Source organism: Tyto alba, unplaced genomic scaffold, assembly GCF_018691265.1.
Source record: "Tyto alba isolate M040663 unplaced genomic scaffold, T.alba_DEE_v4.0 Super-Scaffold_10, whole genome shotgun sequence".
NCBI lineage: Eukaryota > Metazoa > Chordata > Aves > Strigiformes > Tytonidae > Tyto > Tyto alba.
The window spans coordinates 27259249-27273967 of record NW_024881262.1 but is presented as its reverse complement, the minus strand read 5'-3'; the positions used below and the strand labels follow the sequence as shown (position 1 = coordinate 27273967).

Here is a 14719-nt window from a genome sequence, read left to right as displayed (position 1 = left end):
AGCCTGGTCTTTTGTTCTCTGCCCAGTAGTCTCAGGGCATCCTTCAGGCCTTTCTCACTGGAGTGCTACATAAAGGGAAGTCGCCTGCAAAGAGAAGCGAGGCACAATTGAGTGGGAAAAAGCAGTTCCTGGCTTCCTGATTCAACAGCAGTTAATAATAAAGGAAAACTGGAGGAAGAAGTTTCCCTCTCCTAGTTCATTTCTTCTCAGAAGACTGGTGGGAAGTAGTTTATGAATCCCAGCTTCCCATTGCTCTCACCTCACAAAGTTCAACAAGGCCAAGTGCAGGGTCCTGCCCATGGGCCAGGGCCATCCCAAGCACAAACCCAGGCTGGGCAATGAGTGGCTGGAGAGCAGCCCCAAGGAGAGGGACACTGGCCCAGGGTGCCCAGAGCAGCTGTAGCTGCCCCCTCCCTGGAAGGGTTCAAGGCCAGGTTGGACGGGGCTGGGAGCCCCCTGGGCTGGGGGAAGGGGGCCCTGCCTGGGGCAGGGGGGTTGGGACTAAATGGTCTTTAAGGTCCCTTCCAACCCAAACCATTCTGTGATTCCCCTTGGGTCCAAGGCGAGGCTGGAGGGACCTTTCAAGCAGTGTCAGAAAGGGAGTGGACAGGACTGCAGACCCGTACAGCGTACCTAAAATATGGAGTGTGCTTCCTGAACTCTCTCAACATTCATATCTCTCTAGTCTAAAACAGCTGGACCTAAATGCTGGCATAACTGATCTGAAATGTTGGGATGGCAGTGGAAGAGAGGCAGATTTCCAATCTCCTTTTATCTTCACTGCTTGTAGTGTTGGAACATGGTTCTTTGAGGCCCAGAGACCGCGCTGCTGGTGAAGGAGGACTCCCTAAGAAGGGCTTCTGAGAAAATACAGCTGGGGACTGAAAGGTAGCAAAGGGAAGGACAGCACTGGATCTCCTCGGATCAGAGAATCCAAGAACAACAGGACTGATGCTACAGTAAACCAAACTCAACAGTAACTGGAGTGCTGGCTTCCAGAGGGTATGTGGATGACAGAAAAGTTGCTGATAACTAGGAGATTAGTTCTTGTCTTGAATCCTCTTCAAAGCTGCTGTGTGGAGGAGAATGGGTAAGTCAGAGAAACAGCAGCTGCTGTACAGCAGGAGGATTCTAAGAGTTCCTGTATTTACTAACTGAATTTCAGATTATGGTTGAAAAAATTATCTGTGGGTGTCTCAGCTATACTGATAAAATGGTGAGTGGATCTTTTCTTGGCTGAAACTATCCGGGGAACAGAATGCCACCTGTGAATCCCTAAACAGATCCATGGATGATTAACGTCTATACAGTTGAACAGTGTGGAAACTTCAAGGGGACTCTTCCAAAAAAGCTGCATGTCCTCAGACAGACCTAATTTCTGTTTGTTACACAACTGTCTCCAGAGAGAACAAACATGGCATTTGCTTTGGAGAGGCTCCAAGATAAAACTATGAGAAAAAGCTGAAAGGAGGTATTTTCATAATGTCTTACAAGACAGTATAACAGAAATGGCAAGTCAGTGCCAAAGAACTGGTATTCCACTTGCTTCTTGGTCTGATTCTTGAAAAAAACCTATAGGCACTTTCCTCCATCTCAAGACAAGACAGAGTGATTGAGATGCTTTTTGCTGATCTGAGCTTGGCTGTGGAGACATAAGCTAAAGATTCTCTCAAAGCCAGGTCTGGAGAAGCATCACACTCCCTGCATACAGAGCCAGACTGAACCTTGGTGTTGGATGTGTGGACCGTGAAAAATGTGAGGACCTCACCAGAATTCCTAAACCTCTGTTAGTGGGTACCGATGGAAAGAGTGAAAGCCACTATTTACAGTGATCGGTTGCTGGTGTGGAGAACTCAGCTGGGTCTGAAGCTGGATCTTTGTGCTGGCAGTGCAGCTTTACCCCCTTTTGCTACATAAGTCAGCAACAGATTCCACCCAAAGTTTTTGTCTCAGAGTTTTTGGTCCTGTTGGACACAGGTGAGGAACTTCAAAAATCCACAGCTATTAAAACAGATGGATAAGTCATGCAATCGGGCATTAGCTAAAAGAACTCCCTTGCCACACACAGATAGGAAGAGATGTAGCACAAATTCTGGAACGTCTTTTCAGGTTCTGCTCAGAAGCTTCTAAGAAAGTACATATAAAATGGCAGACAGGTAGACAGCAAAGTAAATGTATTCTACCAAAGAATGCACAGTGGCGCACGAATTCATCTGGGTTCTGGAGTGCCTGCTTCCTGCATGCACTGCCTTTTTCACTCATGTACATTCCTACAGCGACAGAAAATTGTTTATTTACTCTGCAATGTGACAAGGCATATATACAGTATGCCTGTATGTGGCATACTACTTAAAAGATAGAAAAAAGCTTATTTTCTTTAATATGCAATTTTAAAATTCTGTAGCTTAACTTTCTATAAATGTACATCAAAAATGAAATGTATCTGCCACAGTGCAGTGAATGGCTAGAAGAAGTGAAGAAAAAGATCTATGTAGACCTTAAATTATGTTTAAAAAGCATTAGAATTACAACAAATTAAGTAGTGCTACACAAAGGTAAATTGATGTAAAGCAAGAAAAAAATGAGTGAGGTTTCTGTTCTTATTTAATGTATTCCGTCTTATGCATTCTGAAGAATAAATTCTTACCAGTAAATCCCAGGTACCTCCAGATTTCAGACCTGTATCTTTAATTCTTTTCAGAGCTCTTTCAAAATGCCATTATAAATATTTTACTAAATCCTCTCTTCCATTCAAGACATAATCCAATCTTGATTCTGCTGCCTGCATATCCATTTGGGACTACTGTAATCACCACAAGCATTAATGTAAATGCACCTTTCTCTGCATTTTTCATCAGCTTTCATGCATTCATCCATTTAATTTCTTATGTGGACTATTTAAATACTAGACTAAATTTTCAGGAGCAGAATTGTCCCATGGTCTTTGTTTTACAGCACCAATGCCTTGCAAGGCTTAATGGCTAGTCCAAGGGATTTTCTACATGGAAAAATAGCTCCAAATAATTATGAAATAGTTGCTGCTGTACCACATCTTCAGATGGATAATTTAATGACTTGGTAAGAATGTTTTTCTGCTGTTTATCATAGCATATTTCAGGTAGTCTAACTAAATTCATTTTAAGAAAACAAACCTCCTGCAGTAGATCTTCTACGGAATGGTTGAATCGATCCACAAATTCGTCAATAAGTTGGCTGTGGGCTATGTCAACTCTGTTCTGGATTGTATATTCTTCACTGCAGAGTATACTGTAGGTTTTGCTGCAGGCTTCGAGAACATCTGATTCCACATGCTTTTCCACAACAAACTTAATCTGTTTCAGTAAGGCATCCAGATGCTGTAGACCAGAAAAGAAGTTCAGCTTTCACCTTACCAGAACAATGAAACTCATAGAAAAAAAACACTCAAAGAATACACCAAATCAAGGTTAGAGTACTCATATGCCAAACGAAAGCACAGTACTGTGTGACTAGAATAGTGATCAGATACTTGAAAGCAACCAGACTTCTTGCCCAACGTACTATACCTTTTCCATTCTGCCCGTGCTATAGATTTCCAGATCAAAATACTGAGGGATTTGCAGGAGATTTGCAACCTTCTCGGCATCAGCGGAATACTAGAACATCATTGAAACAAAACAAAAACATAGTTAAGTAAAAATAAAAACCTACACTACAGAAAGAAAAAGTTTAAAGACAGTTGTAAATACCAGCAGGAGATTTATTTTGTTGAAAAACGTACCTTTGATAGCAACATAGGAAGTGCAATAATGAAATGCTCAGTCAATTTATTTCTGTCATCTATTTGAGTTTTTCTTTCTTTTGCTGTCAAGACCTGCATGTGATCAAAAATAACTAAAGTAAATACAATTTATGTGTACAGTATTTGTTAATTTTTCTAAAGTTTGTATTGCAAAGAAAAACCCATGCAAGTGTACTTTTAATAAATCAAAAGAGGAGGGAATAAAAGACTCAAACACATTTGGACTGAAGAGTGACTAAATGGGAGGACCATGTGTCCTCAGAAGCCATGATTGAAAAGGAAAATATCATATCATCCAGCATGATATTGTCTTGACACATCAACATTTTTTTAGGATTGAAATTCAAATATAACCCAAGTCAGTGGAAGTTTTGCTATTGCTTCCAAGTGAATTGAGCTCTGGCTTTCACACATTAAACAAAGTGTTAATGTAAGACCTCAGGGCGGAACTGAAGTATAATTAAGAAAACCAAAACCAAACCACACTGTAACAGTGATTTTCATTAGCAGATTCACGGCCTTGTCTCTAAACTGGTACGTAATTCTCAGCGAGAACATACATCCAAATTCACAGAACTCATTTACAAATTTCAGTGACAGATACACTGAAGCTACTAATGCTGTCATAGCAAAACCACCTTGAAACAGTGAACAGAGAGACAATAATCAAAACAGCATGCTTCATAAAAGCTTAGATCTGGCTTCTTGGCTTCAGAAAAGGAGAGAATACTTTTGAAAACAAATAATGATAATAAAATACTCCACTTAGCTAGTGATTTATGTATCGCAAAGCTGCCAGACTGCACAATAGGGGTTACAAGCTAAAGTCAGAGAAGAAACTATTTCACAAGAAGCTGAGTGTATCATTAGAAATCTGCTCCCATTTCAACTCAGAGAATATGCTAGTGAGATCATGAGAACGTGACAAACCTCTACTGACAAGTCAGAGATCCCTGCAGTTACCATCCCACAACTCATGATCTAACTGAAAAGAAGCAAAAGCTAAATGTCATACCTACACCTCTCTGTAAGTGAGGAGGAACAGCTAGAAACAAAACATGTGCTTGGATGACAGGTTAACTATTGTGTCAGCAGGAATGCGGAACAACCACGGAAGCGAAGGGGAACAGATTTGTAACCAGGGTGAGAAACCACTTCCACAGTACCTGGCAGGCAGCTCCCCGTACCAACGCGCGCTGCCAGCTCATCGGAGGCAACACAAATGCAGCTGGCGAGGCCGGCTGCCACCCCCCAACCACCCCATCACATCCTGGTGACCAAATATTGCTATTCAGTGGTGCTGTGAATTAATCTGGCTCCCTGGGATGATCTCGAGGCTCTTTTGATCACCCTTCAGAAGGTGAAATTCATTTCACTGAAGTGTTTTCTTTAGCTTTGAAGAAATACAGACATTGAAAATCTAAGAATAATCAATTTGAGGATCTTAAGTGAGCTGCACACCGCTTGAGACAGAAAAAATACCCAGAAAGCTATCAGTTACATTACTTGGTGCTCCAAACAGAAAATACAAACATGAAAATTTTTGTTAAATTTAAAGGTTGCTTTGTCTGCTAAAATGGTTTGCAGCTAGACAAAACACAGTTAAGTTGTGCTTACAATACAGTTTTGGTAACACAGGACAATACATGCTTGTGCAAATCTGAGTAAGTGCGTTCACAGATTCCACCCTCACCCTGAAATGTTCTAATAAATTACGAATTTCTTAGAATATGCTGTCTAAATTCAGGTACAAAAAGCATGTTTAAATTGATGTTTTCTTGGAGCTTTTCCTGAGATGATGTTTCTGGACGTGAGACTAATCTGCTTTTGGCACATAAAAATTAAGAAGCTAAGTAACTGCATTTAGTTTAGCAATAAAGAATGCTAAGCTAACTCCAGATTTCACCTTCATTAAGTCTGTGGCTTTCTTTAATAAACTACTTATGATTATTCAGAACAGAAGGTAACAGAAGTACCAAATGTTCACATGGGTTTATTTCATTTTAGCCTAACCCTAATAAGAGGGGGACCACAAAAAATCAGGGCAATACGTCTGGGAAGCTGAGATTCTTAGAACACAGATGCTGTATTATGGAGAATACAGCTGTGAGCCTGTTGATCACCCTGACCTTGTGACTTACACTGAGATGCTTAAAAGTGCACGCCCAGCCTTAGGAATGGACTTCCACTGATCCCCAAACAGTCACTATAAAATAAATGAAAGAGGCAGCTAGATTGCAATATGGCCAGAATGTCAAATTCTTAAATTTTTAGGGCACTCGGTGGAAGAGGCCAAAGAGGATGCATCCATAAAACCACAGGTACATTCAGGTTGGCCCCAGTCCCACCTCTCCTGCTGAAAGCTGAACCAGCTCAGGGGTCAGACTGGGGTGCTCAGGGCTTTGTCTAGTCAGGTCTTGAAAACTGCCAAGGATTCAAACTCTCACGAGGAAGATACTGTTGGCTTTTTCTGCAAATATTACATCCATATTAGCAGCATGTTCCTTTTTATGGAAAACAGTTAGAGGTAATCTTGTTCTGCTCCTGAGGTCTACACTTTCAATTCTAATCTAGATTTAACATTAAGGGCTGTAGGTGTGGGTACGTTACAAGTGTAAGCCAGGGGTATGACAAAAAGAACATCTAAAAAACTCATAAAAAAGCATTTTCATGATGTAAATTTACATTACTTAACTTGGCAATGCAAAACCCAAAACCAAACAAACAAAACCCAAACCTGTCCAGAATTAGAATTTCAACTATTTTTCTTCAAAAATACTAACGTGAAACAGGAAACACCAATTACAAAAAACTAATTTAAAAGTGTCAAAATGTGTCACTGTAGGCAAATATTTTACGTTCCTATAGTAACACACACAGGACTGAGCTACCCACTGCAGTACCACTTACTCTCTTGCCAGTGCCTCTGCCTACTGGAGGGTGTGCTTCAGCAGCTTGTCGGATTGTACACACCATCAACTCAATAAGAGCACTCTCCTGCCGGTCAGACATCGCTATGGAGGGAAAAAAACGAGTAACATCAGTTCTGATTTGTGTGCAAGACATCCTGAAGAAGACAAATCTGTGAGTGCAGCTGTAAAACACAGGGACTAGAGAACAACAGAGACAATGTAATTTTGTCCCATTTATAAACACAAGGCTTTCTTGCTTGCTCTTTGAATTGCCATTCACATAATCTCAAAATGAATATGGCAGAACTGAAAGAAGTCCAGAGAAATGTAGTGTGGAAAAAGGATGAATGAAGGGGAATATAATGAAGATGTACAAAATAAAGAGTGTCGTGGAGGACAGAGAGTGACTGAATGATGACTGTCTTCCTGATAAAATATTCTCACCATCATGAAGTATTATTTCTGTTCTTTGGGAAGTACTTCTGGTCACATCTAGAGGATCAAAGCCCACTAGGCTATGCAGAAACAAAGAACCAAAGTGCCTAATTTCCTAAGGAAATTACCATATAAATACCACAGCTGTAGCAGGTGGATACCAAATGGTCAGATTTTGAAACACTGAGATCATGAGCACATCATGCCAGGAAGCAGTAAGAGTACATGTGTTTTTCAACCACCCCACGAAGGTCCCTGAAGCAGAAGAATCCTAAAAGATTATAAAGGATCTTGACTGATGCTCATTACCACTGGGGACTCCCTTGCCACCAACCCCCCTGGCCACCTTGTGCACACAGATCTATTATTAGGAAAAGGAGATTCAAAACTAATGGTGAAAGAATCTTCTTATTTTTTTTTCCTCTTGAGAATTCATTAGGGTTTAACATTGTCTGGAAAAGTCCCATATTTACTTAACAGCATCTGAAGTGCTTGTTTATTCAAAATTGTATTAGCTATTTGATTTATTGAAATGTTCATTATATACTAGTTATTTAAACACTCAGACAAGACAACAACCTAGCCTTTAATATTAGGGAACTTTAGTACAGCAGACTTCACAGGATGAAAAATAGAGTATAAAAATGCTTCTTACAAAGCAAAGCACATTAAAAATGGATTAAACTAAAATCCTCTTCAAATACGCTTTCTAAACAAACTACAACATAAATACTTCTACCACCCACAGCGAAACATCTTTTTAAAGAATAATTAGCAATATTATGCAATAGAGGTTAAACAAATACCTTCTTCTCCTTGGACTGGTTCCTCCAAGAGTAATTCTGTCATACATTCCCAGTCTTTCAACAGTTCTTGAGAGCTCTCCCACAAACTGTCCACCAAATAGGCTGCGTGTTCGTGCAACTAGAAAATCCAAAGCAACCATCAGTCCAATGTTCTAGTACGAGCAGCAGTTCTTCAACTTTCACAATCATTTGGCCACAGAAAGTGCCTTGGGCATGCACTCTTACATTAGTTGGAAAGAAAATTCAGTTTCAAACTACCTCTGGAAGGTCTTCTGCCAACTGAATGATACTGACAGCACATGAATGACAGCACAACAACAAGGATACGTTTTAATAGAAAGCGGAGTAAACCCAATTTGAGATTCTTTTCCATAAAGGAGTTTGTTTGTGAAAAATCTTTCTCAGGGTTTTGACCTAGTAGCTATAAAATTACCTTTCTTCACCTTCTTACTGCATTATAAAAAGAAGAGATGGTGAGACATGAGACTAAGAGAGAGTTGTAATATATTTGTTTTGAACAAGCAATTATCTTTCATACATGCTGCTACATGCCCAGAAATCAATAGCAGAAATCCTACTGATTTCAGGAGGTACAGAATTAACACTAACTTTAATTCACATAAAAACGTTTTTTGCAGTTAACAGAACTGTTGTAAAGTGAGAAAAATAATCCATAGGCTTCTACTGTTTCATAAACTGATCTTTAACCGCTATCAAAAAGCAACAAGCACACTATGCAGTTCTGATTTGCTTGCCAGATATGTGACTGATTCCTTAACTGTAAAACACCTGAGAGTGTAGGGAAGGAGGTGTCAGTACATTTACCTACTCTTCTGTTTCTGACAGCTCTGGGCAAAATGTCATGTGTCACAGAGCTTACTGATGCTCATCACAGGTTCACCTGTTCCCTCCTCTGAACGCACCCTCTCAGATGGCAGTGCTTACACCTTCTAGTCCTACTGCAGATAGGAACTCCCAATTCTCTAACTCAATTAAAAATGAAGTCATAATATTCTACTCAGTTTCTAACAACTCTCTCAAAAACAGAAATAGCAAAAACTGGCCCAGAGAGAGAAGCAATCTCAGTGAGCAGCATATGGCTTGCATGGGAAGGCACTTTGCTGATCACAGCTTTGGGAGCAAAGCCGAGTACCTCTTCTCCTCAGGACAGACAAGCTTAACGCTGGGTAACTCTCAATCACACACACTCAGATTTAAGGTATTTGCACCAGAAAATACAGTGATCTATTACAGTCTAAGTTTTTAAGAAGCTGGAACTAAAAATACATTCAGATAGAAGACTGAAGGCTCACACAAGTAGTGGCATTTCATCCAGACTTAATTTGTAGGTTTATAAGATGTTTCTAAAAAATGTTAACATTAACACTGTACTTAAGTGTTATTATCCCTACTTCTCAGCATCTCTGTGTTTCTTTTCATTCTCACGGTCAAGTCTCTTGTTCAAGGCTTTGTAACAATTAAAATACTCGACTGCAATACCTTATCTTTTGCTTTTTACACAAAATATATTACCCTCCCTTCTGTAGAGAAACATTACTGTCACTCCTTTCTTTCAGTCTTCCTTTGCCACATATTTATTGCCAAATCAAATGTATAATTTTCAAACCTTTCCCCCTCTACCTTCAGAGCATCCTGTACCTGACAGTTTACCCTCTGAGGTTCTCCTCCACTCCACTGCCATTCCCCACCTGAATTACTATGTCTACCATAAAACTTCCCATATATGCTCTCTCTATAGACATAAACTATGACACAAGCCCATCCTGAACATGTCCATCAAACACTTAATGTCATCGTACGTAGGCTTGCAGTCTCCATCTCTGATGTTTTCAAGATGCAATTGCATAAAGCCCTCATCAACCTCACCTAATTTCACAGCTGACCCTGCTTTGAGCTCATGCCCCTCAGGTCCTTTCTGCTCTGAATTATTCAATGATTCTAGTAATAATTTGAGATATTATGTAATTTTTGTTCCCTTCTGGTTCAAATGATTTTACTCCATGAAGAGTAGCCTTCAGAGGTATACTCCTTACATGGTTATCTTAAAAAAACCCCAGTTACATTTCTACATAGCAATGAATTCTGGTAGCCACCATACTACCAGCAATGCAGTACTGAATAGAGTGGGGACATGCAAGAGCAAAATAAACCATGAAGAAGATTTTGAGTTGAGTTGGGTTGATAGACAAGGAAATCAGAGGCAGCATAAAGGGCATACAGTATTTCTGAAATGATGAAAAAAAAAAAAGGAAAAAAAAGACAATTTAATACTGTACGTTGATAAATCACTACTTAAGTTTCCGGTTTTATTAAACATGTAAAGGTTGAAAATTATTTTTTTACCTCACTTTCAAGAAAGAAAAGAACCAACATTCTAATAAGGTTTCCATTTGGACTATTTCGCCCCCTCCTCTTTGCTAGAGCCTCTTCAGCTTGGGGATCATGTCTGCTGAACAGTCTAAAAATAAGCAAAAGGAGCTATCATGTTTATCAAAACAAATCTCATTTCCGCAATAATATGACAAGAACTCATTCCTGATATAGTAGGTTTGTTCATATAACACAGTGAAAGTATCTCAAGCTATTTCTTTCAAGAGAAACAGGACATGGCCTCTGCCTGTCTGAAGAGATGAATTTATCTTCAGTCTTCAAGTTCACATGGCTGGAAGAATTTCACACAGGAAAAAGCTCTCCAAAACATATTTATGTTGAATGATTTTGCACAGTTTTATATATTTGCATAATTTGTGTAGTTTTGCATTTTTAACTTATCAAGTCTTACAATGGCGGTACCACTTATACCACTAGTGCCTTAAGAGCTAAGGTTGTATCTTCGCTGTTGTCACACTGGCTGGGATATGGTATAAACAAACTTGACATCCCATTAAACAACCAACATCAGGTACCAGTAGCAGCATAAAGGATCAAGCAAGCTACCAGTCAATTATTTGTTTTTTTTTTTCAGGTAAACTATACATTCTGCATTGAGTTCCCTGATGCATGGCTAATTCAAAACTACTCTCAATGCTCAAATTTGCTATCTTAAAGAGATCTCAGATGTGCCTACATGACAGTTACAGCAATGATTGCTTTACTTCGAGAAGGTTGAAAACTGTTCCTTGCTTTGACAGTGAAACCACAGTCACAAAGTGAATTAGGAATGTGAAACACAGTATTCTGATTTCGCTGCTGTAATTCACTGGACAGAGAAGGATGAGTTACACACAAATGTATTTTAAATACATCACCTTTCCCCTCCTGCCTATCTTAATAGGTAAGAAATGAGCACCTCTACAGGTGCAGAAATATCTTAAAACATCCACCTCAGGGCTGAGTCAGTGATCCTCCCTATTATTTGCTTTCCTTTGCTAACTACAGAGAGAAAGCCTAATGACTACCTTACACACAGAAAGTGCTACTTAAATGTATAAAATTAGGCACGATAAATCCCACCTCAAATGCCTCAAGCAGATTACAAATTATTTCAAATGGAGCACCAGCTTTTATGTGTTAGTAGATAATGAGAGAAAATGAGTGTTAGAAATGGGACAAACTTCTCTCAATGCTGTTTACCTTGAAAGACATTTATAGAATGCAGCATAGTATCTCATTGTAAAGAAAAATTAGGATAAAGTTTTGTCTTTATACTAAGTGCATTAAGGTGCAGATATGTCTTCATTTACCTTCAAGGCATTTTTCAAAATTATTTTGTCACATGCTGATTAACAAAGGAGTTTTGGTGTATATTTTTAAAAACCTAACCCTTTCTTACAACTTGTAAAATGTCATGCAGGAAACTAAATGTAACTGAATTTTGTAAATTAATTCCTTGAAACAGATAATGCCTGATCACAAAGATGAAATTACAGAAATCCACTCATGAAAGCTTACAGTTACAATGTGGACTTCTAAATCACTAATAAAACACAGAAAATTAGAACTCTGGCAAATAAAAATTGATGCTTTTATATAATTTTTTCTATCATGTATCTTGGCATGAACAACTAGCTAACCTGGATTCTCATATAAATACTCTATAAATGTGTTAAAGAACTCTAATGTCACAACCCATGAGGGGGTAAAATAAAATTACTGCTAAAAGACTTCTAACTGTAAACACTAAATGAAAAGGTTAACTTCTGTGGTGTGGCAATGTCCTGGTCATAGTTACTGATGCAGTATGATTCACATGCATGGAAAAGCTAGCTCACTTCCTTTGGTATTGTGGGTACAGGAAAAATGTAACCATGCTGTCATGTATTTTTAGGGGAAGTGACTGAGTTTAGAAACAAATTACTACATAAAATCTCTCAAGTTCACAATTTTGAAATAAATCAGTATAAAACTTTGTAAAAATGATGACTGCCTATCAGGTAGTCGATCAGGAATGTACAGGCCCTATACATATTATCACAAGAGTAATTCAGAAAGAGCTGCAGGACTTAAAAAAACTTCAGAGGTTTATGCAGCTTTTGTATATTTAGCCCTTGAGGAGTGAGGAAAAGTTATCCAAATTCTAGAGCAAGAAAAATGTAAATTCAGTTTCTTCAAGTCTTTAGGTCTTGAATTTAAACAAAAGAATCAGCTCCTGTTTTAAATTAAATACCTGATTTGCTAAATTGGGATATTTCACTTTATTGCTTCTTTGTCTTTTGATCGTACTTCTACTAGGAAGCATTCACAAATCTGGCCTTATCCCAGGGCAACTGATAACTTACTTTTTGTGAAGGAATTCTCCAGCTGCTACTGCAACAGGTCGGTGTGCTGAATACACCAAGTGATAAACATTCTCACAGTCTTCATTTGACAGAGCTTCTTCACTTCCACTGAAAGAGTCAGAAAGTAACACCTGAACTAAAACCGATGTTTAATTTTGATCCTCTTGCCTCTCCTGACTTAGTTTTGACAGCTACAAGACTGATTTCCTTCATACAAAATCCTAAATGGTTGAACACTGAATTCAAGGATCTTTAGTTCAATGTCCAAGTACAGAAATATTTAAAAGGGCCAGTAAATCTGAAAGTCTGTCTGATTTCCTTCTTCTAGTTGTATCAATATATGTATGTATATAAAAAATAATATTATGAAAAAAATGTCTTCATTGCTTACAAATCTCACCCTGCTTAAATGATGAGACCATCATCCTAACTACAAACACTCACTATCAAACATTATTAAATTAAAAACCTAGAATGTTCAACAAGGAAAATGTAATCGCTTGCTTAAACTTATTTACTTCTGTAGCAATGTCTGTTTGCTTTCAAAGCTTTTAATTTTTAAAGTGTTCAGGTCCAGGACTGGGAAAACCTGCTTCAGCCTCCTGGTGCCTTCCATTCTCAGGAGTGAAGTCTTTCCACATGGCAGCCCACGTGCTCTTGTGTGCTGTGGGGCAGGAGCTGCCTTTTTGCTGGCCTGGGAAGTAGGAAGGAATATTCCCAATTCCAGCAGCTGAAAGGGCCAGGCCAGGTGGATAAAACTGCCTCAGCAATGGGAGAAAGCCCAGAAATGCTCTGGATAGGGGCAGCAGAAAGCTAAACCAGATTATGCCACAAAGTGGGGACACAGAACTGGCACTGTGCATCCACCGATCAAGTGAACACAGAACCACTTCATGATTGAATCTTGGTGTGCATTTAGAATTACTCTAATGCTGATACAATAAATTGTCCGTCACTTTTACTGTAGTTATTGTGCTGACTAGATTTAGACCACACCAAGGAACTGAATCTGAACATACCCTGCTGTGCTGGATGAAAGATGATGAAAAGTTTATTTTCTATAACTATTTATTGATAAGAACAAGCCACCTTTTACCCTGGTCTTGGGTAAATGACATAATTGAGGCTTCTGTAGTTTCTGAGCTCAGGGTAGATTTTGTGTGTGAGTTTTCTGAAACTCATAAAAACTTAAATTTTTCAGCAGTATTACTGAAAAATGCTATGAGCCATGGAACAATTACATTCTGTCAATGATATCAAAGTATCACCACTGTCACATACAGGAATATTACCTCCCTCCTTGTTTAGTCAAAATTCATCAGAAACATTTATATATCAGCACTCTATACATCATTTGGCTTGATACTACTAATAATTTTTAATTGCTCATTCCCCATCATGGTTGTTCTCATTTTTTTGGAGTTCCTACCTGCCAGAATATTGCCATGTGCTGTTCAGTGTGACCTATGTTCTTCTGGTGCTAAATACATCTAACTATGTTTTCATCACGCAACCAAAGAGAAAACAGGGCAGGAAAAAAAAAAGGTACACTGGGTAATTTTTGACCTAAAATCTTATTGTGTTGCCAAATGTTGCTAATAATGTAGGGAATAGATGTGTTCTACGTCTCATTTGCGATCATATTTGTTCAATTTGCTTTAAAAATATAACAGCACATAAAAGATTTCCTTTCTTCCTAATATTGCAAGTCTAGTATCTGTAAAGCAGTGACCCACAAATAAAAAAAAAAAATTAAGTCCAGACTTCTTTACTAGGAGGAAAAGCTGGTCTAATTTTTCATCCAAATACTGCATGTCCAAAACTATCTTCAAAGTGGAGCCACCGGGTGTAAAATACAATGAAGAAGTTCTATGTGGCTGTTTGTACAACAGATTTTTTTTTACCATAGGTTTTAATGAATATATAATAAAAGCTTAGCAGTGCTTCTCCAGCAGCACGCCCGTGAGGCTGCAGTGGGCAGGCTGGTTCCAACAGCCAGCGTGTGGGATGGTCTTTGGACTGGATCATTGCCCCAGGGAAGCCACA

At 38.8% G+C, this 14719-nt stretch overlaps 1 protein-coding gene across 4 annotated transcripts in view; it reads right to left on the bottom strand.

Annotated features, from left to right (window-relative positions):
* Positions 1–14719, bottom strand: part of STAG1 (stromal antigen 1) — a 198651-nt gene that overhangs the window by 42514 nt on the left and 141418 nt on the right. For all 4 annotated transcript variants that reach the window (XM_042798545.1, XM_042798550.1, XM_032992581.2 and 1 more), the window contains 7 exons: positions 12674–12781; positions 10299–10413; positions 7935–8052; positions 6692–6795; positions 3761–3853; positions 3546–3635; positions 3153–3356 (listed from right to left, as the gene is read on the bottom strand). In XM_042798545.1, coding sequence (XP_042654479.1) covers positions 3153–3356; positions 3546–3635; positions 3761–3853; positions 6692–6795; positions 7935–8052; positions 10299–10413; positions 12674–12781 — 832 coding nt within the window. The remainder of the gene's footprint in view (positions 1–3152; positions 3357–3545; positions 3636–3760; positions 3854–6691; positions 6796–7934; positions 8053–10298; positions 10414–12673; positions 12782–14719) is intronic.